Genomic DNA, 24,995 nt, shown 5'->3' with positions numbered 1-24,995 from the left:
GTAAGTCTCCCACTTAATGTCAGCTTGCTACCTCGAGGAGATGGCAACATTCTCAATGCCACAAACTTGTTCCCACAGTTGAAGGAGGCCAGGTAAGGCTCTGTTCATTGGCAGGTGAGCTTGGGGCAGAGGGAGAGAGCCCAGGTGATAAGATTCAGCTTGGCTAACAGCAGTGCCCCAGCCCCACGAGAGGACTGGTGGGCAGGTGGGGGCAAGCACCAAGTAGATTTCTAATCGGCTCTGCTATTTGCTGCCAAAGCTGCAGATTTCCTGGGGCTGTCTCCCTTTTGTCCTGTGTTGGGATGGCTGTCCTGGGGCTGTCTCCCTTTCATCCTGTGTTGGGATGGCTGCCCTAAAAATGGTGACCTACCTGGCTGCTCCGACACACTTTGATTCCTGAAGTCCGGCATGGCTGTACAAGCCCAGGCACAGCTGGATCCCCAAGCCCCAGCTGTCAGAACCCTGCCAGGGAGTCACGATAGCTCCTTATTGTTTCACAACCCAGCTGGGCAATTTCTGGCTCCTGTTTCTCTTTTATTTTATTTTCTACCCCTGACTTCAGTGTAGAAAACAGAGAGCTTGAGGATTGTTGTGTCAGCCTCCTGGAGGTTAGTTTTCCTCCATACAATGGAAAGACACCACTCCATAGTCAGGCAGCGGACCGACCCATGAGAACAGTGACCCAGAATTCTCTTGCCATTTGTTCTTGCCCCACCCCCCATGCCTTATGGCTTTTCTTGGACTAGAATGAAGAGTCGCCCTCACTGAAGAAGGTTCCAGGTGCCAAGTAATGGCAGCTGCCTTGAAACACTCTAAGGGTAGCTGAGATCCTGACATGATAAAACTTTTTCTTGGGCTTGTTTTACCCCTTTGATTTTGAGTAGGATCAATTTGGCCTGGACTCTGAGATGCTGCTCTGTCCTGCGTTGCAGTCAAGTTTGAAGAATGCAGATCTGGGACTTCATTTGCTGTGATCTGTAAGGCCCCAGATATTTGGTTCTTGAGTCCTGAGCCTAGAAATGATAAGAAAACAACAAGGTACATGTTTGTAGCTCTTCCTAGAGAAGGAACAATGGAAACCGTGAGTGGACTTGGAAAAGTCACTGCACCCTTAGAAGCTTCTATGTTGTTGTCTGGGGAACGGTTCTCCATGGCATTGGTGTCCACCTCAACTCATTGCCGGGCATAGTCAGTACTCATCAGCTACTGTTAGCCTAACCAAGTCTGAAAGTTAGGTGGGGACAGACATCCCTTATAGGGATGCTCGTAGGGCCTTCCCCCAAGTTAGTTCTTCCTGTAGAATAGCTGGGAGCAGAATGTGGCTGGAAATGCTATGGAAAGCTAGTGGGGAGGAAGCTTGGTCCGCTTCAGTACCTTTAAGAGCCTTTTCTGGCCCAAATCCTTATTTGTTCATTGTGTGTTGAGTACATTCTTGACAGCCTTTCTCTGTACTTCAAATGTTTGTCTCAAGGCAAAATGGCTCCTCTGCGCGTCTAAGATGGGGGTAGTGGGGATAGTGGACACAGGAGGTTGTACCACCGTAAATCTTAGTGACCTGCTTGGCGCTTCAAAACAGAAAGCGACAGGCAGAGCCTATCTGGCCAGCAGGAAATGTCTTTCGTGCACAATGATTGATTTGTGAAACCTGTGACGTCACCCCTGCAGAGGTCCCTTCTGTTTAGTTTATGCCAAGGGAAGTCCAGACGGAAGAGCTGGACTCTGCCTGAGCAGGCGAAGCTGTCTGGCGCACTCTCCCTACTGGCGTATACTGGGTGCCAAGGCGGCCTTCTGGGCTCTGTGGGCCACAAACGAAGAGGCAGTTGGTTCTCACAGTTGGGAAATGATTAACTTGTCTTCTTTGATTCTTTCTGCCTTGTGTGAGGACGGTCAAGTGGCCAGGGTGGAGAACGCTTCCATTATTTTCGACATTGCTAAGGTAAACAGTGCAAGAAATTCTAGAGAGGCCCAGCTCTGTTTGGAGAACATGTGTGTGTGTGTGTGTGTGTGTGTGTGTGTGTGTGTGTGTGTGTACATGTGTGCACCTCTGTAAACAGTGTAAAAAAACACGCCCACTTCCTCTAACTTTTTCTTTCTTTCTTTCTCTTTTTTTAAGGTCTGAATTTCCTGTTGGTATTCACAAAGATGCTTTTTATTTTTAACTTCTTGTTTTCCCCACTCCCGACCCCGGCCCTGATCTGCCTCCTGACGTTCGGAACGGCCATCTTCCTGTGGCTGATCAACAGGCCACAGCCAGTCTTGCCTCTCATTGACTTGGACAACCAGTCTGTGGGGATTGAGGTAATGTTCCCAGCATCCTCAGTTTCTCAGCTTGACTGAACACCAACTGCAATTCAAAACTCGGGGGTAACATAGGAACGGAAAGAATGTGGGAAAGTGAATTTTCACTCTCCACATGTAAATTTCTTCCTCTAGCAAATTTCCCTTGAAACAAAATAAAACAGGTACTGGAGCCTTAGGTGACAGTGGTTGAGATCACAGGTTGCAAACTACTCCCTTGTCTTTGCAGATGGAAAGCTGAGGATAGTGCTCAGATCTTTAAATGGCTAAATTGTTTATAAAGGGCAGCTTATATGTGTTCTATGAAGCCTAGGATATTTATTGTCTAGCTGTTTAGAGAGACACTTTGCCAGGAGACCAGCTTCCTGGAAACATCTAGCATTTGAGAATGGTAGAGAGGTTGTTTTATTGAGTTCTAAGTTTCAGTTAGTTAATATTCATCAACACTGGTGGAAGTTGAGCCAGGCTCATTCCTCTGTCTTTCAGACAGATGCTTGGCTCCCTCCTGACCTCTGAGAGACAGTTCCAAGGACATCCTCCCTACCCTTTCTTCCTTCGCGCTCCGCGAGTGGCACTGTCCATTTTCGTCCTATTCCTTCTCTGTGGCCAGTTGGCCCCTCCTCCTCCTCTCACAATCTTCCTTCACTTGCTCCATTTTTAACCTCTCCTCCTTCAGCCTTCCTCTCAACTCTATTGAAACCCACCCCCATCTTCTGCAGTGAAGCTCCACCCTTAGTGAAACACCTCCTAACCCCCGGGGAAGTCATCCTCAGTCATCCGGGTTCCTTCCTCTCTTCTTTGTATGGTTTACTTTGCATTTGGAGTCCCCTACAGCAAGGAAAGCTCTGTGAGACAAAGGTAGTAAGTTGTGTGGGCTTCATGGATCATATGGTGTCTGTTACGGCCACTTAATGCTGTTAGAGAGTGAAAGCACCAGCAACGTGGGAATAAATGAACAGGAGTGTGTTCAATAAAACTTTATTCATAAAAGCAAAGGCAGGACAGATTCAGACAGTTATCTGCCAACTCTGAGAAGACATCTGCTTTTGCTAGTGAAATGCTCAGTGGATAAAGACTCTTGCTCTGCAGGCTGGTGACCTGAGCTCAATCCCCAGAACCTGTGAGAAGATGGAAGGAGAGAACGAACTTCACAGAGTTGTCTTCTGCCCCCCATGTGTGTGCCATGGAATGCACACCTAGACATTATTCCAAGAAAATACATACATACACATACACACAAATACATATACTCACATGAACAAGCACACATACATGTAAAATATAATATGACCATACTACAACTTTGAGGTTTAAGACATTGACTGAGGGGCTGCTGAAATGCTCAGTGGGTAAAGGTGCTTATCTCTGAGTTCAATCCCCTGGGACCTGAATTAAAAGAAAAGAAAAAAGAAGAGATAAAAAGGAAGAAGGGAGCTAAAAGCAGAAGCTGCGGGACTGCAGTTTCCAGGGGAAAGCAGGAGATAGCTAGAGAGGATGAGAGTGCTCAGATAGCTCAGAGATGTAGTGAGTGCCCAGGCTGGTGCCTTGGGAGGGTGTAGAAGGATCTAGGAGCCGGAGAGACACTCATGGCAATAGACAAAGGGAGGAATTGTTAGAGCGTGTGGAGGGGAGAAGTAGCTGAGAAGGCACACCCTAGAATTTGGGGTCAGATTTGATGGAAGGCAGGAGCCAGCAGAAACAAATGATCTGCACACACCTCAGGAGAGTCAGATCAGCAGCAGAGAGGCCAGGTTCCTCGGAAGGGAGCTCATATATGCCAGTCCTGGGTATCAGCATCAGATAAATTAAAAAGAAAAAAAAAAAGAAAGAAAGAGAGAGAGAGAGAAAGAAATAGAGAAAGAAAAAGGAGGGCATGACTGCTCCTAGGTGTGGAGGAGGAGGAGGGGGGTTAGTGTAGACAAAAGGGAGAGCAGACCCAGAAGCAGGGACATCTGGGAGAGTCCAGAGTAAACGTGACCCTGAGCCAGCCCCATGAGGAGAGGGGAGATCCAGAACAAGAGGCCAGGGGGTAAAGGGTAGACAAAAAGGGCTGGGTAACCAAAATGGCTGGATTATATAGGGAAGGACAGCCCAGCTCCTTGGCTGGAGAAGTTTAGGGTAGGGGCTAGGTTATGCTAGCCATACCCTGTAACACTTAAAGACTGAGGGATACTGGGGGAACCTGGCAGCCTGGTCTGCTTTGTTAAATGTTAAATGGGCACCTCATCCATTTGTCCCAGGTTTGAGGCCTAGCTGAGCCCACATGGGATAGAAAGTGAGAATTAACTCAAAGTTGCCTTCTGAACTCCACAAGTGTGCTATGGTACACATGCCAACACATACACACATGCATGCGATACATAAATAAAAAATATATTTTTTAATTGTCTGAGCATGGAAGAAGGAGGGGCTTATGGGGGCTGTGCCTCACCTCCCCTTGGGAACTGCTGGATATATAGGAACTTAGAGTACTCCGTGATGTAGCCACTGGCAAATTTCCTACAATCCACTGGATTGCTCTTCACTCATACTCATGTGGACTCTGTCAGTCCAAAGGAAACTCCAATTTCCCAAACTCCAAAAGGCAATCCTGGACTATAGGAGACAAAAGCCAGTGTTCCTCAGGAACTTGTGAAGCCAGTTCCCCTCTTTCTAAGGACTCACTTTCACTTATCACTGGTTGAAGGGACAGATTCATTAAAAATGAATCTGCAGTCCCGCAGCTTCTGCTTTTAGCTCCCTTCTTCCTTTTTATCTCTTTTTTTTTCTTTTCTTTTAATTCAGGTCCCAGGGGATTGAACTCAGAGATAAGCACCTTTACCCACTCATTCTCCTTATAACCCTGCTTTTTTTGATATGTTCCCTCTGTCTCTCTCGCTCTCTCTATAACCACCCCCTCATGGCCTGGCTCAGTCTGCTGGCCATGTTCATTTACTACTTTTTCTCTCTGCTCTGGACTCTTCCGGATGCCTCTGGCTGTCCTCTCTCTCATCTACAATAAAAACTTTCCCCTTAGCCATACCACGGGGCAGCCATGTCATCAGTTTGTATAGATCCCAAGCCCCTATGAAAGTGGGAGGGGGGATTGTTGGGAGGAGGAGAAGAGGTTGTAGTGAGAAGGGCTAGAGAGGGTGAGGGGGCAAGTGTGATCAGATCAAATCACATGCATGGATGAAAGTCGCAATGAAGATTGTGTCGCCATGACTTCAGATATGATATCTGTCCATAAAATTTTGGAGAGAATAAAGAGAAACTCAGACTTTGCCTAAGCTCGGTCTTGTGTCCTAGGGGGGAGCCCGGAGGGGTGCTTTCCAGAAGAACAACGACCTAATCCTTCATTACTTCTCAGACGCCAAGACAGTGTATGAAATTTTCCAAAGAGGACTTGCTGTGTCTGGTAAGCCTGGGTATCTGGCCTTGTCTGTAAGAAGCCCAGCTGGCTTTGGTTCACCCTGGTCCTCCCTGTCTGTCTTCTAAACCTCCAGCAATGTGAAGGCTGTGGCCCATAAAGACCCACAGTGTACATAGAGGCGTGAAGCACCACATCAGAATGAGGGCTGCCGGAAAGAGTGCGGAGCTCAGTTCTTCCACATCAGGTTTCCACGCACTCTGTTTTCTAAATCTGCACCCAACACAGGAAGGAACTTCCCTGCCCAGGCTTGGAACAGACCTGCGGACGCAGGTGTTTTGAGGAGCTCACTACGCATTGTATTTGTTTAAGAGCTGCTTTTCATAATGTATTTCCTAGCAGTAACTACATGTAAACAACCTGAGCCAGGATTAACCACCGAGACTTAAAAATATTCTCAGCTCTTTCTTGACTTCTGCATCATGCTTTTGGTCCTGCCATCATGTTCAATATCACAAAAGTAGTTATCTCTGGGTCTTGGGGGGGAAAAAAACATCAAATAGGTTTTGTTAAGTTAATTTGGAACAAACAGAGTCTTGATACTTACTGTCTCATTCTGTTGAGCCAGTGCTAGGCACCCACGTTTCCCTTCCCAACTGCCTGTCTTATAGCTCTCTCTCTCTCTCTCTCTCTTCTCATGAGCAGTATTTTGCCTGGTATCAGTTTGCCTGTGTGGCAGTTATCTCTCCCTCCCTTTCCATTATCAATGACCAAGTCAGTAGTCAACCCCTAAGATGAACTAACTATGCAACAGCTACTGCACACACATTATCTACACAACCAGCTAATTACTAGCTAATTATTGTTACTCTCCATCTTCAAGATTAGGAAATGGAGACTCCAGGGCTCAAAGACATTCACAAGGTCAAAGAGGTAGAAAAGGTTGGGGTTGATACTTAAGCTTACGTCTGTTAGGTTGCAGTCTGATGGATTCTACTAGAGAGATTGGTCAATATTTTAACAAAAATGGTTACTCCTCCATAGGAAAGATTTCTTTTATTTTTTAGCCCTTTAAAAATTATTCACTTGTTTTTAATTTTCATTGTGTATATTCATTGTTCATGATACTGTTGCATAAGGACACTTTCATATAAGTCTATAATGTATGGTAGTACATCCCCATTCTCCCAAGAATAAAGTACAGAGATCAGTTCCTCACAAAAGTAAAAATAAAACTACGACATGACTCAGCTACAGCATTCCTGAGTATTTACCCAAAGGACTCCAAGTCAGCACATTACAGAGACTCCTTCATGCCAATATTTATTGCAGTAACATCACAATAGCCAAGGTATAGAACCAACCTAGGTGTCCAAGAATAGGAAAATGGATTAAGGAAATGTGGTATACATACATACATAAGTGTGTGTGTATGTATATGTATAAATATGTGTACACAGACACACACAATATACAATTTTTTCTTTGCACATTTTTTATTCAAGGTAAGATAGTAAATTTCTAAAAATGACTTTAGATATTATTCAAAATGTAGACTTGGCATATTTTCAATGCGTGGTATATTGGCATGTATATGAGCATGTTATACCAACTTTCCATAAAGAAATAATTTGTGTGGGAAGAACACAAAAGTATGCTCACAGGTGAATTCTTAAATACTATTTTATGAAATATAAGTTACTAAGATGAGCATTTCCTTCTGCCAAAGATTTGAGTGCAAAGGACACTCTGCATGGTAAGTACCGCAATATTTATGGAAAAGATATATGTGTCAATTCCATTTTATTATGTGTAACGATGAAGACAGAAAGTCAATAAAAAATTAAACTGAGAATTGAAACATAATATTGCACTTGTATAGTAGCTCATGTTAACTTAATATAAGCTGGAGTTATCTGAGATGAGAGAACCTCATTTGAGAAAACGCCTTTGTAAGACTGGGCTGTAGGCAAGCCTGTAGGGCATTTTCTTAATTAATGATAGGGGAAGGCCCAGTTCATGATGGGTGCTGCCACCCCTGGGCTGTGGTCCTGGGTTCTATAAGAGAGCAGGCTGAACAAGCCAGGGGAAGCAAGCCAGTAAGCAGCTCCCCTCCATGGCCTCTGCATCAGCTTCTGTTTCCAGGATCATCCCCGCCCCCGCCCCCCTCCCCCATTTGAGTTCCTGTCCTGACTTCCCTCAGTGATGGACTGTTACCTGGAAATGTAAATGAAGGAAGCCCCTTTATCTCCAAGTTGCTTTTGGTCATGGTGTTTCATCACAGCAACAGAAAATCAACTAAGGCAACTTGCTAAACTTGTTTGCTTGTTTTCACCCTATCTTTCCTTTTTTGCTTGTATATGTACAAGAGTATATATAGCCAGGCTGTGGTGGTGCACTCGGAGGCAGAGCCAGGCAGATCTCTGTGAGTTCGAGGCCAGCCTGGACTACGGAGCGAGATCCAGGACAGGCACCAAAACTACACAGAGAAACCCTGTCTCGGAAAAAAAAACAAAAACAAAAACAAAACAAAACAAAAAAAGAGTATATATAGCTAAGCACATATGACAGACACACTGTTTACACAAAGACATACCTATTAATTTTGACTTTAAACTTAGAGCATATTCCATGACTTTTAAAATGCAAATCAGATGCACAATGCATCGTACAAATACCGAACAATGTGATTCTTTCAGCCTTAGAAAAGAATGAAGTTGTGTTGTCTGCAGGAAAATGAATGCAACGGGAAATAATCATATTAAGTGAATCAAATCAGTCTCAGGAAGCAAATGTCATATTTTTTCTCAGTTGTGGTTCCTAGATTTTGTAGATATAAAATCATATATATAAAAGGTTTATTTTAAGGAAATTTTCTGTCTCCACAAGAGCCTGTGCTCACACTTCTGGGTCTAAAATCAGCATTTGTTTGGATTCGATGCAGACAACAAAAAACAAATCAAACATTAAAGGCTTAACTTCTCTAGGGACTTCAGAGAGTAGATGGCTGAAACCGAATTGCCTTCGTGATTTTCTATCTTCAGAAGTTCTACTAAGCGACTAGATTATGTGCTGTTTTTCACCTAAAAACAAGTCGTTCCACACTTTATATGTGACTGAAAAGACCTTTCATTTGAGACCTTTTGAAAATTTTAAGTTAGAATTCCAGTGGTAGGGCCAGTAGAGCATATTACACAAACAGGCTTATGGACTGGCGTGGCTACTGCCCTAGGAGAAAATGGCAATTCTGATGTTTTCTGGGGTTGAATGTATCAGTCAGTCCTTTAAACTTCCAGACTGATCTGGAAATGCTGGTTAAAATGTGTACTCCATGGTTCATGCTTTTCTCCATCAAATCAGAATTCCAGAAAATGAGACCTAACGGTTCTTGGGAAGATTAAAAAGAGGAGTTCTGGAGGTTCTGCATGCAGTTTAAACTCTGCTCAGCTTCGGGTGTCCACCTAGCTGTGACGGTGTTCTCAGCTGTACTCTTTGAAGTTAGCCACACCTTAGAACTCAACCAAGTCAAGTCGAGTAAGTTAAACAAGGAGGTCAGGAGTTTGCCAGCAAAAGCTGACGGGCACAGAATTTAATGAGACTTGAGCTGTTGCCCCCTTGGGCTAATTATTTGACTTGCTCCTTGGCTAAGGGCCTCTGCTAGCAGTTTTATTACTCAGGAAGTAATGAGAAGGTGTGGGAGAGTCTCCTCCACATTATTAGGTGAGCTTCAAGGTGGCCCAGGCCTTCATAATTCTTAGTCCAGTGGGAATGACAATAGTCCTGAAGACCAAGTGTTAGTGTGCCTGCGATGGCGTATGCAGGCCATCAACAGTAGCTGTCATTAGTAACCATATCAGGACAAAGGATCTCATTGGAGGGCCCAGAGACACCGCCCTTGGGGATCAGTGACTGTGGTCAATGGCTTGTCAGGACTTGCTACACTCCAGGGAATATTTTGGCTTGAGATTTTATTTCTCCTGAAGCTGTTTTGGCAGGAAGGGAAGTATAGTGTGTCCCTCAGTCTCCTCATTAACTTTTCGCATCTCCCTAATCTTTCCTGCTTTCCTTCCCTTTTTCCTTGGTCACTCGATTGAGAAGTTCACAAATCTGCCCCTTCAGTTCTCAGTGAGGATTCCCTGGGCAAGTCCTGAATTCCTCTCAGCGATCTGGCTGAGTCCCTGGACTGTCACTCATTTATTTCTATTTATTTTGGTGGTGCTGAGGATTGAACCCAGGGCCTTGTGCATGCCAGGCCCATGTTCTACCACTTGGCCACATCTCCAGAATCTTCCAGACTTGTTCTGATTTTAAGGCAGGCCAAGTGGTTCCGATACTTATATTATAAATTTATACTGTAAATTTATTTATATTTATATTATTAAATTCTCTTACTGTCCAATGTAAGGCACAAATTGTGGAAATACTGAAGGCAAGCCTGTGTTCTTACAGGTCTGTGTGAGACTCCCCATCTTAGAAGACACTCTCAGATAAACAAGTACATGAACAGCTGATTCATGAGAATAGATCAAAATACAAAAATATTTGGAAAGATCCAGTTTCATTATCTGTTAAAGCAGATGAAAGTAACAACTTTTCAGATCTACAAGGCCCCCAAATCAATTTTAATTACTGTCCTGCCAAGTAGCACAGAGCTGGGCGACCGAAGTCCCGCCCCCTTCTACCCAGTTTGCTTTCTATTGCTGTGATCAAACAACAACAACAACAACCACCACAACAACAGCAACCACCACCGCCACAACAAACCAACCACGACCACAAGTAAGGTGGGAAGTAAACGGGTGGTTTGGCTTACGCTTCCTCTTCACAGTCGCTTACTGAGGGGAGTCGGGGCAGGGACTCAAACAGGAGCAAAGGTACGAATGATGGAGGGTGCTGCTTACCTGCTTGAGTTTTAATACAACCCAGGCCCACCTGCCTAGGGATGGCACCAGCTACAGTGGGTGGGGCTCTCCCACATCAATCATTGATCAAGAAAATGCCCCCAAACTTGCCCATGGGCCAATCTGATGGAGGCAATTTCTCAGTTGAGGTTCTCTCTTCTCAGATGACTCTAGCTTGCATCAAATTGACAAAAAAAAACCCCAACTAACTCTTTTTATTTCATACTAAGGAACAGTGTTTAAGGCAATATTCTAAATTGAAATGATAAATTTGATAATACTTACCATAGCATTATTTAGAGGGACTGAGGGACTTGGAACTGTCATACAGAACCACAGTGAAAGTCATCAGATGGCTGTTGAAATCTCTACAGAGGAAAAAAAAAAAATAGCATGGAAATGTCTATACCAGATTGGGGGAGGAAGCACAGAATCAAAATTCTCTGTTTATTCCAAATATGTTGATGACCACAACTGTGTAAAACCATGTATAAGAACAATGGAAGGAAATAGTATTAGTAATGGTATAGTAAGGACCATGATTCATATTTTGATTTTTTGTCATTAGCATATTTTTATTATAGAAATGCTCAATTTTTTTCCTCTCTCATTTAATACAGGCTGTTTGTGTCTATTTGTGCAGCTTAGTCTGTTTATGTCACATGGGCTAGTCCAACTGGTGGCCTGAGTGCCTGTCTTCTTATGGTAGCCATGGACTCAATACTGAACTACCCTGCCTTGTAATATTTCCTAAATGTTTGCCCTTAATTTTCCTGGACACCAGAGAAATTCAGATTCTTGTTAGATTATCCTTTGTGTCTTTGCCTCTTCTGGGTGGTCTTTTTTTCTTATCTGGTCCAAACAAACAATCTGCCTTTAGAATTGATTTGCTTTCAATGTTGTATGTTTTAGACAATGGACCTTGCTTGGGATACAGAAAGCCAAACCAGCCCTACAGATGGATATCCTACAAACAGGCAAGTGGAGCTCATGCTTTAGGAAAATGCCTTCACTGATATGCCATGAGCTGCTTTGGTCTCTTTTTAATCTTGGCTTCTTCTCCTTGACCCCTTATTCTCTCTCCTAGGTGTCTGATCGAGCAGAGTACCTGGGTTCCTGTCTTTTGTATAAAGGGTACAAGCCATCACAGGACCAATTTATTGGCATCTTTGCTCAAAATAGGCCAGAGGTACCATGTTGACGCTAACTAAGTGAAATTATATCCCCCAATACAGCATTCTGACATTTGCTGATGACTTACCAAAGCTATTTAAAGATTCCATATTGTTCTTCTAGTCAAAGAGTGGGGCTTCAGAGCCTCCTTAAATCCCTGCTGAATGTCTGATGCTCTAGTCTGAGTAGTTGGACTTGTATTTCCTACTTCTGTGCAGAACATTTTAAGTCAGTCTGATTTTCAGATGAGGAAAATAAAGACAGTGTGAGAGATGACTAAGTAAAATCTTGAAGGTGTTGAAGAATGGGGTAAGTCAGCGTTAGAACTAGGATGTATGCTTTGTACTTGGCCTGGTAAACCAAGGCATCTGTGGCTGTTGACTCTGGCTGTCACCATCTTTGCACAGTGAGCTAGAAGCAGATGCTATACACTAAGATGGTTGGAAATAATCTTCTTCCCAAGTTACAATGAAATCATTAGCCCTGACATCCCCAGGAAGAGATTTTTTTGGGGGGCCCATGCATTTGTTAGGGCCAGTTGCTTTAGTTAGTTTTTTTAAATTAGTCCTGAGTTTGGGCTTCAGTAAGAACATGTGACCTTACTCTACTCTGGGAACTTAACATCAAACCTGGTATATCAGTCTTCCAGGCTGCCACAGTGAAGCATGAAATTAAGGTACCTGCAGCTGACTTACTGCTAATGCATCTCCCATTGATGTGCAGGTGGCTATCTTCTCATTATGTTCTCATGCTGTCTTTTCTCTGTGCACATGCATCCCTGGGGTATCTTCATCTCTGGGTTATGACCACATTCTTATGTCTGTATTTGACTTCATAGTCATACTGATGGTTAGGGTTTCAACATGAATTTGGGTACAGAGAGTAGGGACACAGATCAGACTGTAAGACCTAGACTGCCATGTAAGGGCAGTGGTTAGAAGATAATGGTGCTCTTTGTGCCACACTCTTCATGCTGTTAAGTGTGTGGACACGGTGGCATAGTTTTCTCTTTGTTCATTTCCACTGTATTTAGATGGATTTTTACCTCCATGTTCATAATCCAATAATAGCAGTCCTTTGAGGTTCTGTCCAATTTCCCTAGCTGCTGGAGCAGTCCAAGATAATCTTGACCCCCACTCTTGAAAAGGACCTCTGCCTTGCATAGTCTCCCTAATGCTTTTCACATCTCTTATGGATGGAATGGCCGCTCTCTTCTTTGTATGATGGTCTACCTCAGTTTGGTGGTGATTTCTGTGCATACCTTAGCTCGTTTATATCCCTTAGAGCAGGATCAGTGATAGCCCTTATGGCCATTCCTAAAGTTTTTTTTTTAAACATTAACATATCAAATAAGTATTTGTTAGTTGAATGTCTGAATCAATGTTCTTCAAAGTCATCTTTTAGGTCTTAACTTAAACTTTTTCTCTGCAGTGGGTCATCTCTGAGTTGGCCTGTTACACATATTCCATGGTAGCTGTCCCCCTCTATGACACTTTGGGAGCAGAAGCCATCATATATGTTATCAACAAGGGTAAAACTTTGCTATTACATTATAACTTTATTTTTTCTTAATGTGGAGTAATTTTTCAATTTAGTTTTTTTCTTTCTCTTTTCTTATTTTTCTGATATTATAGTACTTAGAATATCATTTACATGGAAACTACAAAAATTCCTATGAGACGAAGGTACGCTTAGATAAGAGGTTCAGCGAAATTATTTAAGATGGTATAGGATAGTAACTTGTTTAGAGACAAGATATGGACTAAAAGTCTGCACACAATAGGCTTGCTAAAGTCACAGTACAACTAGAGAGTTTCCTTCCCATCCTCTGAAAGCTTAAGTCAGTAGATCTAAGCAATATGCACCAATATGCATGTGAATATATAGAGGAAAACTGCCATTGTTAGAGAAACAAGTCCAAGTTCAACTGGCAAGCAGCACCCTTTCACATGTCTACGGGGGTATTTTATGTCTTTGCATTGAGACTGAGTAGATTTGTTTGAATAACAGATACTTCAGAATTTTCTATCTGTGACCAAAGAATCAGAGAAAATGATGAAATTTAGACTCATGAAGTGTTTGTCTACTAAATATTCCATCTGCACTCTGCTTCCTCGTGGGATATCTGCCCTGCAAAGCACACCAGCGGGAATGAGCCCTAACAGAAAGTGTTTGAATGAGTTTTCTTAAACAAAAGGATTTGCATAGTTCTAGAAACTAAAATGTGTCAGCAACATTAAAAGGGTGGGGCTTGTATTTCAGTTAAACTCATTTTTTTCTTTTTCTTTTCCTTTTTCATAATTAATAGAGTATTTTGGCTTGAACTCTGTAAATCTCATTTGCGGATGTAATCTCATTCAGGGACCTACTGGGTTTGACTTTTAAAAATCTGCCCCCACCCCCTTTGCAAAGCAGTCATATATTTAGCAGAGTAGGTTGGTGACCTCTGGCTTGGTTTTTGTTTTCAGCTGATATCCCTGTAGTCATCTGTGATACACCCCAAAAAGCAACAATGCTAATAGAAAATGTGGAGAAGGGCCTTACACCAGGCCTGAAGACAGTCATCCTCATGGACCCCTTTGATGACGACCTCAGGAAAAGAGGAGAGAAGTGTGGGGTTGAAGTGTTATCCCTAGCTGATGCTGAGGTATGAGTCAAAAACGGCTTGCAGCTTGTAGCCCATTTATCATTATGAGCAGCTTGCAGTGCATCTACACAAGAGCATGTGGGCTGTTGTTGTCCAGGGATGTCATACACGACATAAATCAGACTCAGAAGCTTGAAGAACAATCTTTTCAAGATGACTATAAAACTCATGACAGAGGTGGACACGTTTCCTTGGCTAGCTGTATGCTCTTCTGAGCAGAGAATGTACAGATAGAGAGAACTCAAGGATGATTATACATCTGGCCCCTGATGCAGGTTGCCTGGTTCACATTCTAGTCCTTCATCTGTTAGGAAGCACATCTCTCCCTAGCTATATAAATCGAGTATTAAAATGGTCCTAATCTCACAGACATGTTGGCAAGAGTTAAATGAATTAGTGTGTGTGAAGTGCTCAGCAAAGTGATTGGCATAGTGTAAATCCCGGCATGTTCACTATTTATATCATCCAAGAAAGGTTTAATTATGGTCTTAGAAGACTAGACTCTAAGAGAATGATGAGAAGTTTGGACATTTGAGCTCGCCTTCTTTAGATTAACATTCTTGAGAAACTTTGTACTTTTCTCTGGTGCTTCCATTATACATCAACACTGGCTTATGGATCCAATCCAGGTTGGAAATTGGGAAGTTGGGAACAGGGAAAGAGAGAGCTGAGTTTGTCGTAAGTGTTTCTGTCCTCAACAACCCTTTCTTCTTCTTGATTTCCGGTGCATGTAGAATCTAGGCAAAGAGAACTTCAAGAAGCCAGTGGTAAGTGTTCTTCCTGAATCTGAGTTTTACAACAGTCCACTCTGAGCTTGGGGCAGACTAACACCCTTGTGCTTCTCCTCCAGCCTCCAAACCCAGAAAACCTAAGTGTCATCTGCTTCACCAGTGGGACTACAGGTCAGTGCCCATGAGACCTTGACAGAGCTCCCAGGGAACTGAAAACAAGGCTCAAGTCCCTGGAGCATACCCTGCCACTAGCCCTGTCCCCGGGGGCTTACACCAAGGCATTTATGAATGGATTCCCAGATAGAAAAACGGAAGCTTAAGAAATAGACTCCATTGAATACACATGGTTATATTCACATGCTATGGATTTCGGGAGTCTTAAAGATGATGTCAAAATGTCAACTTTTCCCTCTAGCCTTCCACTGTTCAATTTAGACATATTACTGGGATGGTTTTATAGAACACACCACTGAGATGGTTTCATTCAGCCAGGGTTACTCAGTGATGGTTCTCCACAGATGCCTGTGTCCTTGCTCAACAACATTTAGTAGAAGGTTTAATTGTGTTTATTGTGGTCCATTCCAATATGCCTGGTTTATAAAGTGTATTAGTAGTATTGTAAGGTGATCTTTGGTATAAAGTCTTAAACATGAACAGCACAAGAAGGGTTTATTTGTAATTTTCTTTTTGACTATTATCATCTGAGATTGTGGCTGTGCTGTATCAGGAAGAGGTCAATAATACAGTAAGTGTAGGATTTCCAGGGCCATGAATCCGTCCTAAGCAGAGGCATATATATCCACAGACAACTACAGCAAGGGGACAGACATTTGTCTCTAGAACAGAACCAAATGGAATTTAGCTTCTTTCAAAGCCAAAGCTTACCAATTAGCACACTAAGGATCTTTCTCTTCGCCCCCGATTTCCTACAGGTGACCCCAAAGGAGCTATGATAACCCATCAAAATGTTGTTTCAAACATGGCTGCTTTTCTCAGATTGCTGGAGGTCAGTGGTCAGTCAAAAATGAGGCCCTCACTAAAGTGTGAATCAGCTGTAAGATTTGTAATTATGGAATTTAGATGGAGCAGAGGGAGGAAAATATAGGTAAAAATCTGTACTATTTTTCTCATCACTGTGACAAAATACCCAACAGAAGACACGGGAGGAGGGCTGATTTTGGCTTCACGTTTTTGGAGTTACAGTCCAGCATGGAGGAGAAGGCATGTTGCCAGGCAGCCCTGTTTGTGAAGCATGCACACTTGGGACTCTTCAGATCTTGGTGGACCGAGAACCAGTAGACAGGAAGTGAGACCCTAAGTAATCCACTTCCTGCACTGAGGCTCCACCTTCTAAAAGATCTACAACTTTAGGAAACAGTAGTACCATCCGAGGATCAAGTGTTTAAACACATGAGCTTACAGGGCCTTTTGCATGTGAACCACAGCAGTACCTAAGTATGGAAAACACTGACATGGTCTTCAGGACTACATGTCAGGCCTCAGCCTTTTAGAATCCCTGTAAGTCCCCGTATTCCATGTAGTTCAAAGCAATTAATGGTTACAGAGCATATCGGGTTGTGGGATACACTGAGTACACAGGGAGGTGTTTATGTGCTATGGGTTTTAGGACTCTTAAAGATGATGCCAAAATGTCAACTTTTCCCCTACCCTACCACTCTCTCAATTAGATAGGATGGTTTCAGTCAGCCAGGCTTACTCAGAGAAGAGAGAGATTGGTTTTAAAATCTCTGTTGGAAGAGAAACTTAACGTGGATCCACTCTTGTTTCCTTGTTCCCTCATCTACAGCCTATCTTCCATCCCACCTCCGAGGATGTGAGCATATCCTACCTTCCCTTGGCTCATATGTTTGAGAGGGTTGTTCAGGTGAGTGTCCTGTGTGTCTAGCAGGTAGGAAAGGGAGTTTCTGACCTGTCGGTCCCACATTTATTCAAAAGCCAGAGCTGCAGTACAGGCCTAGTCCTTTCTCTAGGGAATCAAGCACAGGCATGCCATTGGATCCTGCATCCTAATCATGGTAGCGCCCTGACTTACTGAGGTCCTTCACATAGTAACTCTGCACGCCTAAGGAGGTTAATACTTGCTCCTGACTTCACAGGGTGCATACTGTCTGTCTTTTCTTAATCCTCAGGTGACTCGCCAGACATTATGTCTTCTTTTTTACTTCTATGTTGGTTAGCATTTTTTGTTTGTTTGTTTGTTTGTTTTTGTTTTTTGAGACAGGTTTTCTCTGTGTAGCTTTGTGCCTTTCCTGGATCTCGCTCTCTAGACCAGGCTGGCCTCGAACTCACAGAGATCTGCCTGCCTCTGCCTCCTGAGTGCTGGGATTAAAGGCGTGTGCCACCACCACCTAGCATTGGTTAGCATTTTGAGAGGATCTAGGGTTAGAGAAAAAAGTGTCCAGAGGGACCAGGGAAGGAACATTTGATCTAGATCAAGGGCCAGCTATCCCCAAGGAGCATTTTTACCCCTCACTTGAGTGTGTAAGGTGGTATTGCCAAGCACAGTGTGTGTCCCTTCTGGGAATGGTCTCCAAAATTTCCAGCCATTCTAAAGCTGATTTGAGAATAAAAGAAGTATTGACCTTTCAAAACCACAGGTGCTGTGGTAGGGAGGTCTTTCCACTCTCTCTGCCTTGAGGATCTCTTTACCCAGTATATGTTTGGTTAATGTATAAAACACCACATTGATTCTAATAAAACTTTACATACATTTTAGCATTTCTCAAATTGGGATGGTTTTTATCTGAAGGCATGTTTTTCTCTTTTAACTGGCAGCAGATTTTCTTAGTGCCATAAGATGAGTGTTTCTTATGAAGGGTGGTATCTTAGACTGGCACACAGAACTGTAGTAGAGCCTGAGGGCGGGACCCATAGTGTCACAGTTTGTTATCTGTCTTGCCACCTCAACAGTAATGCTTCCATCCTTTCTTGGGGGAGCCTCCCGGAGATACCTGGGTATCTGGGTTGGTTGGAAGCAGGTCATATAGGCAGAGGAAAGTGCCTGTGGATTTCAGCTTATTGTCTTACTTCTATTGGAGATAGGCCCCACCTACAGTGATGCAATGGCTCTGAGCCCTGTCTCCCATCTTGTTTCAGGCTGTCATATTTTCCTGTGGAGGCAGAGTTGGGTTCTTCCAAGGAGATATCCGGTTGCTACCTGATGACATGAAGGTTTTGAAGCCCACAGTGTTTCCCACGGTGCCTCGACTCCTCAACAGGGTCTATGATAAGGTATGAGCCCTGTTCTGTTGGGATTATAGTGAGAGGCTCTGGGAGACTGTATCCTGACAAGCATTAATTCTACCTCTATTCCAGCCCCAACAAGTATTGACATAAGCCAAGTTACAACTATAACCACGAGAAGCCATAATATCCCCCTTTGTCTGGATAATATTGCTGATCTGAGGAATAACTGCACTCAGACTTGGGGGAGCACCTCAATTTTTAGCCAGCACACTGCAAAGTTCTTACTCTGATTGGCATGTGCTGGTGATACAGCATTTTGCTGAGGTACCAGATCAAGGTCAACATTTCAGATGTGTTCGCTTATTTAACCTTTTTAAGAAAAATAGGAAATCATGCTTGTTCGCAGAACTCTGATGAGGAGGAAACAGAGCCTTGAATGTTAAAAATTTTTCCCAGCCATAGCAAATAAGGAAAAAGGACCAGACTAAACTATCACTTAGTAGTTTCGGCCATCACTGAGTACTATACTCCCTGAGGTTGCAAAATGATGGTTTTCCTAATTCCAACTCTTGTTTATTTTATATTCTTTAGTTGACATTCTGCCATAAAGACCCAATAAATATTTTATTCTCCCCTTCATTTATCACTCATAAACATAATGAATTCATGCCCCAGAAATCCTCAAAAGTAGCCAGTGAGAATTTTTTTTGTATTATCACAAACTCATTATCTTTATATTTGTATTTTTTCCATCCATTTTAGTCATTCATTTTGATGTTCCAAGTTTGCCCATAAAATTCTTATATGTCCTTTTGACATGACCTCAGTAGTCTATGATGGATTCTTTGCTTTCTGATGCAAGTTATCGTAAGCTAAGTTTTTCACCTAAATCTTTGATTGGCTAATTTCTGCAACTGGCCATTGAGAGCTAGAATCTGAAGCCAGGCAATATAATACAGTACATGTTATTCCATAGACCTTGAGCCCAAGGAACTAATGCCATTATTCATATTCTTCGGGCTTTACCTCTGATTCTGATATTGCTATTCAGTCTTATCAGAGGCCCAATTGAGCCGTACTAAGAATGGACAGTGTTCTAGAACAGAGATGATGTGTAGACACTGGAAGCACTGTTAATAATTCTTCTTTATCAGACTGTGAAATCATTAGGGTTGTTACGGTTTTTGTCTGTATTATTGAACTTTTTTATTTTTGAGAGGAAATATTTTGAAATATTAATAAATAATAAATAACTTAAATCTGGAGCTTATTTAGTAAAATGAAAATTTGTAATAGATGAATTTCAGTCATAGCTTTTTGCAGGTGATGTCAGGAGAGCTAGTCCTGTGATTGTTAAAGGCAAGCAGTCTGTGGTTAAGAGAGGTGTAACATGAATCTTAAAAGGTCTTATTAATAAAAACAAACTTAAGGCCAGTTATTGGGGTGAATGCTGGAAGATCAGAGAAGCAGAACAAGCCACAGCTTCCTCACCTTGCCAGTTCCTCAGCTAATTTTGTTTCCTCAGACTGGAAGCTTCTATGTCCTCATCCAGAAGGAATCTCAGCTGAACTGCTAAAAGCCTAAAAGCTTAACCAGGCAGTTCCTCATCCTCACGCCTTAAATACTTTTCTGCTTCCTGCCATCACTTCCTGGAATTAAAGGCTCTTATTACTACACCTGGCTGTTTCCAGTGTGGCTTTGAACTCACAGAGATACAGACGGATCTTTGCCTCTGGAATGCTAGGATTAAAGACGTGTGTGCCACCATTTTCTGGCCTCTATGTCTAGTGGCTGTTCTGTTCTCTGACCCCAGATAAGTTTATTAGGGTGCACAATATTTTGGGAAACACAATATCACCACAGAGAGGCATCAGGCCAGCATGATGTAGGCAGCATTTAGTGTACCTCAGAATCAGATGGGGAGATGTGGCTAAATGATGTCACAAGCCTGAGCAGATGCTCACAGCCTGGACCACAGCCTGAGCTGGGAGGTGAGGATGAACACCATGGCTGTTTGAGGCCTGTAAAAGGAAACACGAGCCAGGGCAGGCATCCTGCACATTTTGAACTGGAAAGAGCTCCAATGTCCATGAGTGCAACTTTCAGTATAGAAAGGTCCTGAGGTTGGAGTAGAGTTTAGGCTTTAATTTTGAAAATAAAGAGGTGGGCTGCACATGGGGATGCTCTTCTCATAGAGGAGTGTGGTTGATAGATAAGTTACAATGGCAGGGTCATGAAAATAACATGGATTGGGAAAAATGATATTAAGTGTGTAAGTTTAAAGGGGAGAAAGATATCATTAGGGACTTCTGTTGGATTTTGTATGATGTGACTAAAGGACATTTGTTATAAAGATGGTAATTCTCCAGATTTGGAGGATGTGAAAATGTCATTGAGTCAGGGGAGAGGAAAGTTGGTACTAAGTTTTAAAAGTCAGATTCTGGGGGTTGGGGGAGAAAAAAATAACTCAGATTCCTAAACCTTTCTCCAGGCTCCTAAGTCAAAAGCCACAGGTTGATCATGCCCGTGGAGTGATTTCCTATCTGAATTTTTAACCATTGGTGGTTGTGGCCATCTTTCTTGATTTGTTTATCTCAGTTATCAAAACCGTTTCTCAGGGACGGGGAGTCTGTGCGGTCTGGGGCTCTGCGTTATGTAGTACCTTCACTCGTTTCGGAGTGTGGCCACAGTTCTATGGGTATATTAGTAAGCAACCTAGTTCGTGAGTATGGGCTGCTTCCTTCTGAAGCAAGAAGTCAGCATCTTGGCCCCTAACAAATGGCCTTATCCCCCTCCAGGTACAAAATGAAGCCAAGACACCCTTGAAGAAGTTCTTGTTGAACCTGGCTATTATCAGTAAATTCAACGAAGTGAAAAATGGCATCATTCGGCGGGACAGTTTGTGGGACAAGCTGGTCTTCTCAAAGATCCAAGTAAGCTGAATGGGTCCTGGACACCAGGGCTGGCTGGTATTCAGCATCCTCCTCTCCTCTCAGGTTTCAGGGGCACCCTAACTAGAGAGCATCCTAGATCTTCTATGCCTACTCACCTTTTTCTTTGTGCCTCTCTTCCTTTATATGTGTGTGTGTGTGTGTGTGTGTGTGTGTGTGTGTGTGTGTGTGTTTGGGCATGGTTGGTGGTGGGGAAAGCATGTGCAATGGTGTTTGTGTAAGGTTCACAGGACAACTTCAGATGCCAAGCCTCACCTTCCACGGGTTCTCTCTTGTTCACTGCTGCATACATGAAGTTACCATTTGGCCTGATAACTTGTGGGGATTTTCTTACGTTCATTTCCCATCTCATCATAGAAGAGAATGGGGATTACAGGTGTGCTCCACAGCATCTGGCTCTATTTGAGTTCTGAGTGTGAACATTGGTTTTCGTGCTTGCACGGCAGGTGCCTTACCCACTGTGCCACCTCCTTAGCGCTGCTGTGACCATTTGAGATCACTCTTGGGCAACTTGGCCACTAAAAAGAAGTGAGAAAGCACACAGCAGTTTCTACGTAGGTGTAAGCACTGTGTGTTATTGTCTGAATCTGTTGGTTTATAAGTGACACAAATTGAAGAACTTAAAAACAAAAATACATGGAAGGTCTCCCAGGCATGGCTGGCGATGACTCTAATAGGTGGCATGGCATTTTAAGTGATTTTCCAGAGTGTCAGGCTGTAGTGTAAGTGCTTATAAACCAACCAAGTCAGATGACTGGGCATGTGATTTCACCCATTTTGCAGTAGAGGGAAATGAAGCCAAGAATGGAGGTTCACCAGCTCTTGTTGTTTCTACTGAACAGGATGGCCTAGGTGGGAGGGTTCGCCTCATGATCACTGGAGCCGCCCCCATCTCCACTCCAGTCTTGACATTCCTCCGGGCTGCAATGGGATGTCCGGTAAGATTCCACATTTACATCAATGGCACACACTGTTTAAATAAAAATGAATCATAAACGAAAAGTACTAAAGAGAAGGTCACCCCAAATCTTGGACAAAATACCCAACCCTACTATTCATTTCTTCATGCATCAAACATAGGAATCTTTACACAAATGGAATCAGTGTTCCAAAATACCCACTGCCTCATGCTCCAGCACACACTCGTTATCAAACAAAGAGGAGTTAGCATCATTTGATGGTTTCACCACCGCTTACAGAAAGCACTCAAATGACCCACAGCCACAGCACGTGTGGCAGTCAGAGGACAGTTTGAGAGTTCCGGTTCTCTTCTTTCACCATGTGAGTCCCAAGGGTGGAATTTAGTCTCCAGGTTTGGGAATAAGTGACTCTACCTACCTTGCCAGCCTTGTGCCTATTACATGTTAATATACACCACCAGGCAGGGTTGTCATTTTCATATGTTCGGGTAATACTTGAAGTACCATTCTGTAGCACAAATCTTAGAAGTTCTTATTAATAAAAACAAACTCAGAGCCAGGTATGGGGGGAACGCTGAAAGATCAGAGAGACAGAACAAGCCACAGCTTCCTCACCTTACCAGTTCCTCAGCTGATCCTATTTCCTCAGACTGGAAGCCTCTGAGTCCTCATCCAAATGGATCTCAGCTGAACTGTGCTGCTAAAAGCCTAAAAGCTTAACCAGGCTGAAAGCTTCTAGTTTCTGGTCTTCACACCTTATACACCTTCCTGCCATCACTTCCTGGGATTAAAGGCATGTGTCACCATGCCTGACTGTTTCCAGTGTGGCTTTGAACTCACAGAGATCCAGATGGATCTCTGCCTCCCAAATGATAGGATTAAAGGCGTGAGTGCCACCATTTTCTGACCTCTGTGTCTGTCTAGTGGCTGTTCTGTTCTCTGACCCCAGATAAGTTTATTAGGGTGCACGATATATTGGGGAACACATTATAACCACACCATTCCCCACACACTTGACAATGATAAGATTTTTCAGTCACTTAGTTGCTTCTAAATGAAATACTTCATTTCATGCTGTTTCTCTTATTAATACCAAACTTCTCTGCCCACTGACACTTGCATTTCTTCCATGGGTTACTCTATGAGTTCCTTAAAGAAAACAGGCAAAGGGAGATTAGTTCCCTTGCCTGTTTCTAAGAATACTTCATATACTTAAAATTAATCTCTGCTGTGCTAGACATTTTCTCCTAGTTCATCTTTTTCTTTTGCCTTGTTTATAGCGATATAAAAACTGAATTGATATGCAGGTCAATTGATGCATGGTTTTCTATTGTTGTTTTTTAATTGCAGAGGCAGGCCTTTCCTTTTTTTCCTTTTAGAAATTTTGTTGTTGCTTTTTGTTTACATTTTAAATTTTTTTCATTTTATGTATATGTGTATTCTTCCACATGCATGCTTGTTGCCTTCAGAGGCTGGCTGCTGCATCCCCTGAGACTGGATGGTTTTTAGCTGCTGGGAATGAGCTTAGATCTGGAAGAGTAGCCAGTGCTCTTAACTTCTGAGCCATCTCTCCAGCTCCTATAAACCATTCTAATCTCTGAGATTTCTTAAGACTGTCTGTTCACACATTTTCTGGTAGTTTTATGGATTTATTACATTTTTTTCGTTTATGCCTCATCTATCTGGATGTGGATATTTTCTCTCCCATTCCAAATGTGTGCCTAGTTTGCTGACTCAGCCAGCCATGTATCACAAACAAAATAGAACACAGATACAGGCTTACCCTCAGAGAATGTTCCTTGTACATTGCCCATTATCAAAAGACTGGTACCAGTCAGTGATGGGTCTTTGGGGTTTTCAAACTGCCATCCTCTTGGTCAGTCTTAGTACCTTTTTCTTTCAGCCCCAAAGACTAATAGAAAGTTCTACTTCCAGCCCCTTCCCAGAAATACTTCTCTCAGCCTCTCCCTTTATCTCTAACAACCCTGTCGATTGCAGCCCACACCTCTGACTTCAGTAGCCTATCAACTTGCTTCCAGCCAGCAGCCTTTTTTTGGTCAAGATTATCTTCTCTGTATGAGGGTTATCAACTATAGTACTACCCCCACTGCCTGCTTTATAGTTGAAAATTTACAGGAACTCAGCTAACCCCATTCTTTTATACAAGGTCTGTGGCTGCTTTTATGTTACACTGTCAGAGTTAAGTTGTTGGGACAGAGACCAGATGTCTCACAAAGCACAGAATAAAGTCTTGTCCTGTGCAGAAAGTTTGCCAACCCTTGGTCTTTATCAAAGCTGGAGCTCTTTCCTCAGGAAGCACACTGCTGTGTTTCTCATTTCCTTCAGAGGTGATCTATTGCCCAGGCTAAGTCCAGTGGCCACTGGGCTGTCTACCACTTAGTGAACAATTTGCATTCCCCACCGACCTTGATAGGCCACATTTTTCACATAGGCTTCTGTACTTTGGTTTGTTTCTGAATGATTTTGCTTTGTAATGAACTCCCAGTTGTGAAGAACTAGTAGCTGGGCATGCTTCAAGATTTCACAAAATTATCTCCAGCTCTTGTTGCTATAGCCTGTTTTCCTGCCTTGGCCACAGGGTGTAGCTAAAGTTTTCCTGCCTGGCCCACAGTCAGGACAAACCTCTCTCACCTGCCAGCCCCACAGCCCCTCAGACCCAACCAAGTAAACACAGAGACTTATATTGGTTTCAAACTGTATGGCCGTGGCAGGCTTCTTGCTAACTTTCCTTACAGCTTAAATTAATCCATTTCCATTAATCTATACCTTGCCAGTGGCCCGTGGCTTACCGGCATCT

At 43.0% G+C, this 24,995-nt stretch overlaps 1 protein-coding gene across 5 annotated transcripts in view; it reads left to right on the top strand.

The window, feature by feature from the left end:
* Nucleotides 1-24,995, top strand: part of Acsl5 (acyl-CoA synthetase long chain family member 5) — a 51,317-nt gene that overhangs the window by 19,068 nt on the left and 7,254 nt on the right. For 2 of the 5 annotated variants that reach the window (XM_059256424.1, XM_059256436.1), the window contains 13 exons: nt 2,114-2,298; nt 5,587-5,695; nt 11,461-11,525; nt 11,636-11,737; nt 13,153-13,252; nt 14,190-14,368; nt 15,103-15,135; nt 15,219-15,270; nt 16,032-16,105; nt 16,907-16,984; nt 18,217-18,351; nt 21,105-21,239; nt 22,100-22,195. In XM_059256424.1, coding sequence (XP_059112407.1) covers nt 2,143-2,298; nt 5,587-5,695; nt 11,461-11,525; nt 11,636-11,737; nt 13,153-13,252; nt 14,190-14,368; nt 15,103-15,135; nt 15,219-15,270; nt 16,032-16,105; nt 16,907-16,984; nt 18,217-18,351; nt 21,105-21,239; nt 22,100-22,195 — 1,314 coding nt within the window. In that variant the 5' untranslated portion in view covers nt 2,114-2,142. Of the gene's footprint in view, nt 1-37; nt 93-884; nt 978-1,882; nt 1,937-2,113; nt 2,299-5,586; nt 5,696-11,460; nt 11,526-11,635; nt 11,738-13,152; nt 13,253-14,189; nt 14,369-15,102; nt 15,136-15,218; nt 15,271-16,031; nt 16,106-16,906; nt 16,985-18,216; nt 18,352-21,104; nt 21,240-22,099; nt 22,196-24,995 lie in introns of those variants that run through there. The other 3 variants (XM_059256437.1, XM_059256439.1, XM_059256431.1) reach the window with 3 other exon arrangements.

Source organism: Peromyscus eremicus, chromosome 1 (assembly GCF_949786415.1).
Source record: "Peromyscus eremicus chromosome 1, PerEre_H2_v1, whole genome shotgun sequence".
NCBI lineage: Eukaryota > Metazoa > Chordata > Mammalia > Rodentia > Cricetidae > Peromyscus > Peromyscus eremicus.
The sequence above is the reverse complement of the archived record's forward strand: the minus strand, read 5'-3'. Positions and strand labels throughout refer to the sequence as shown.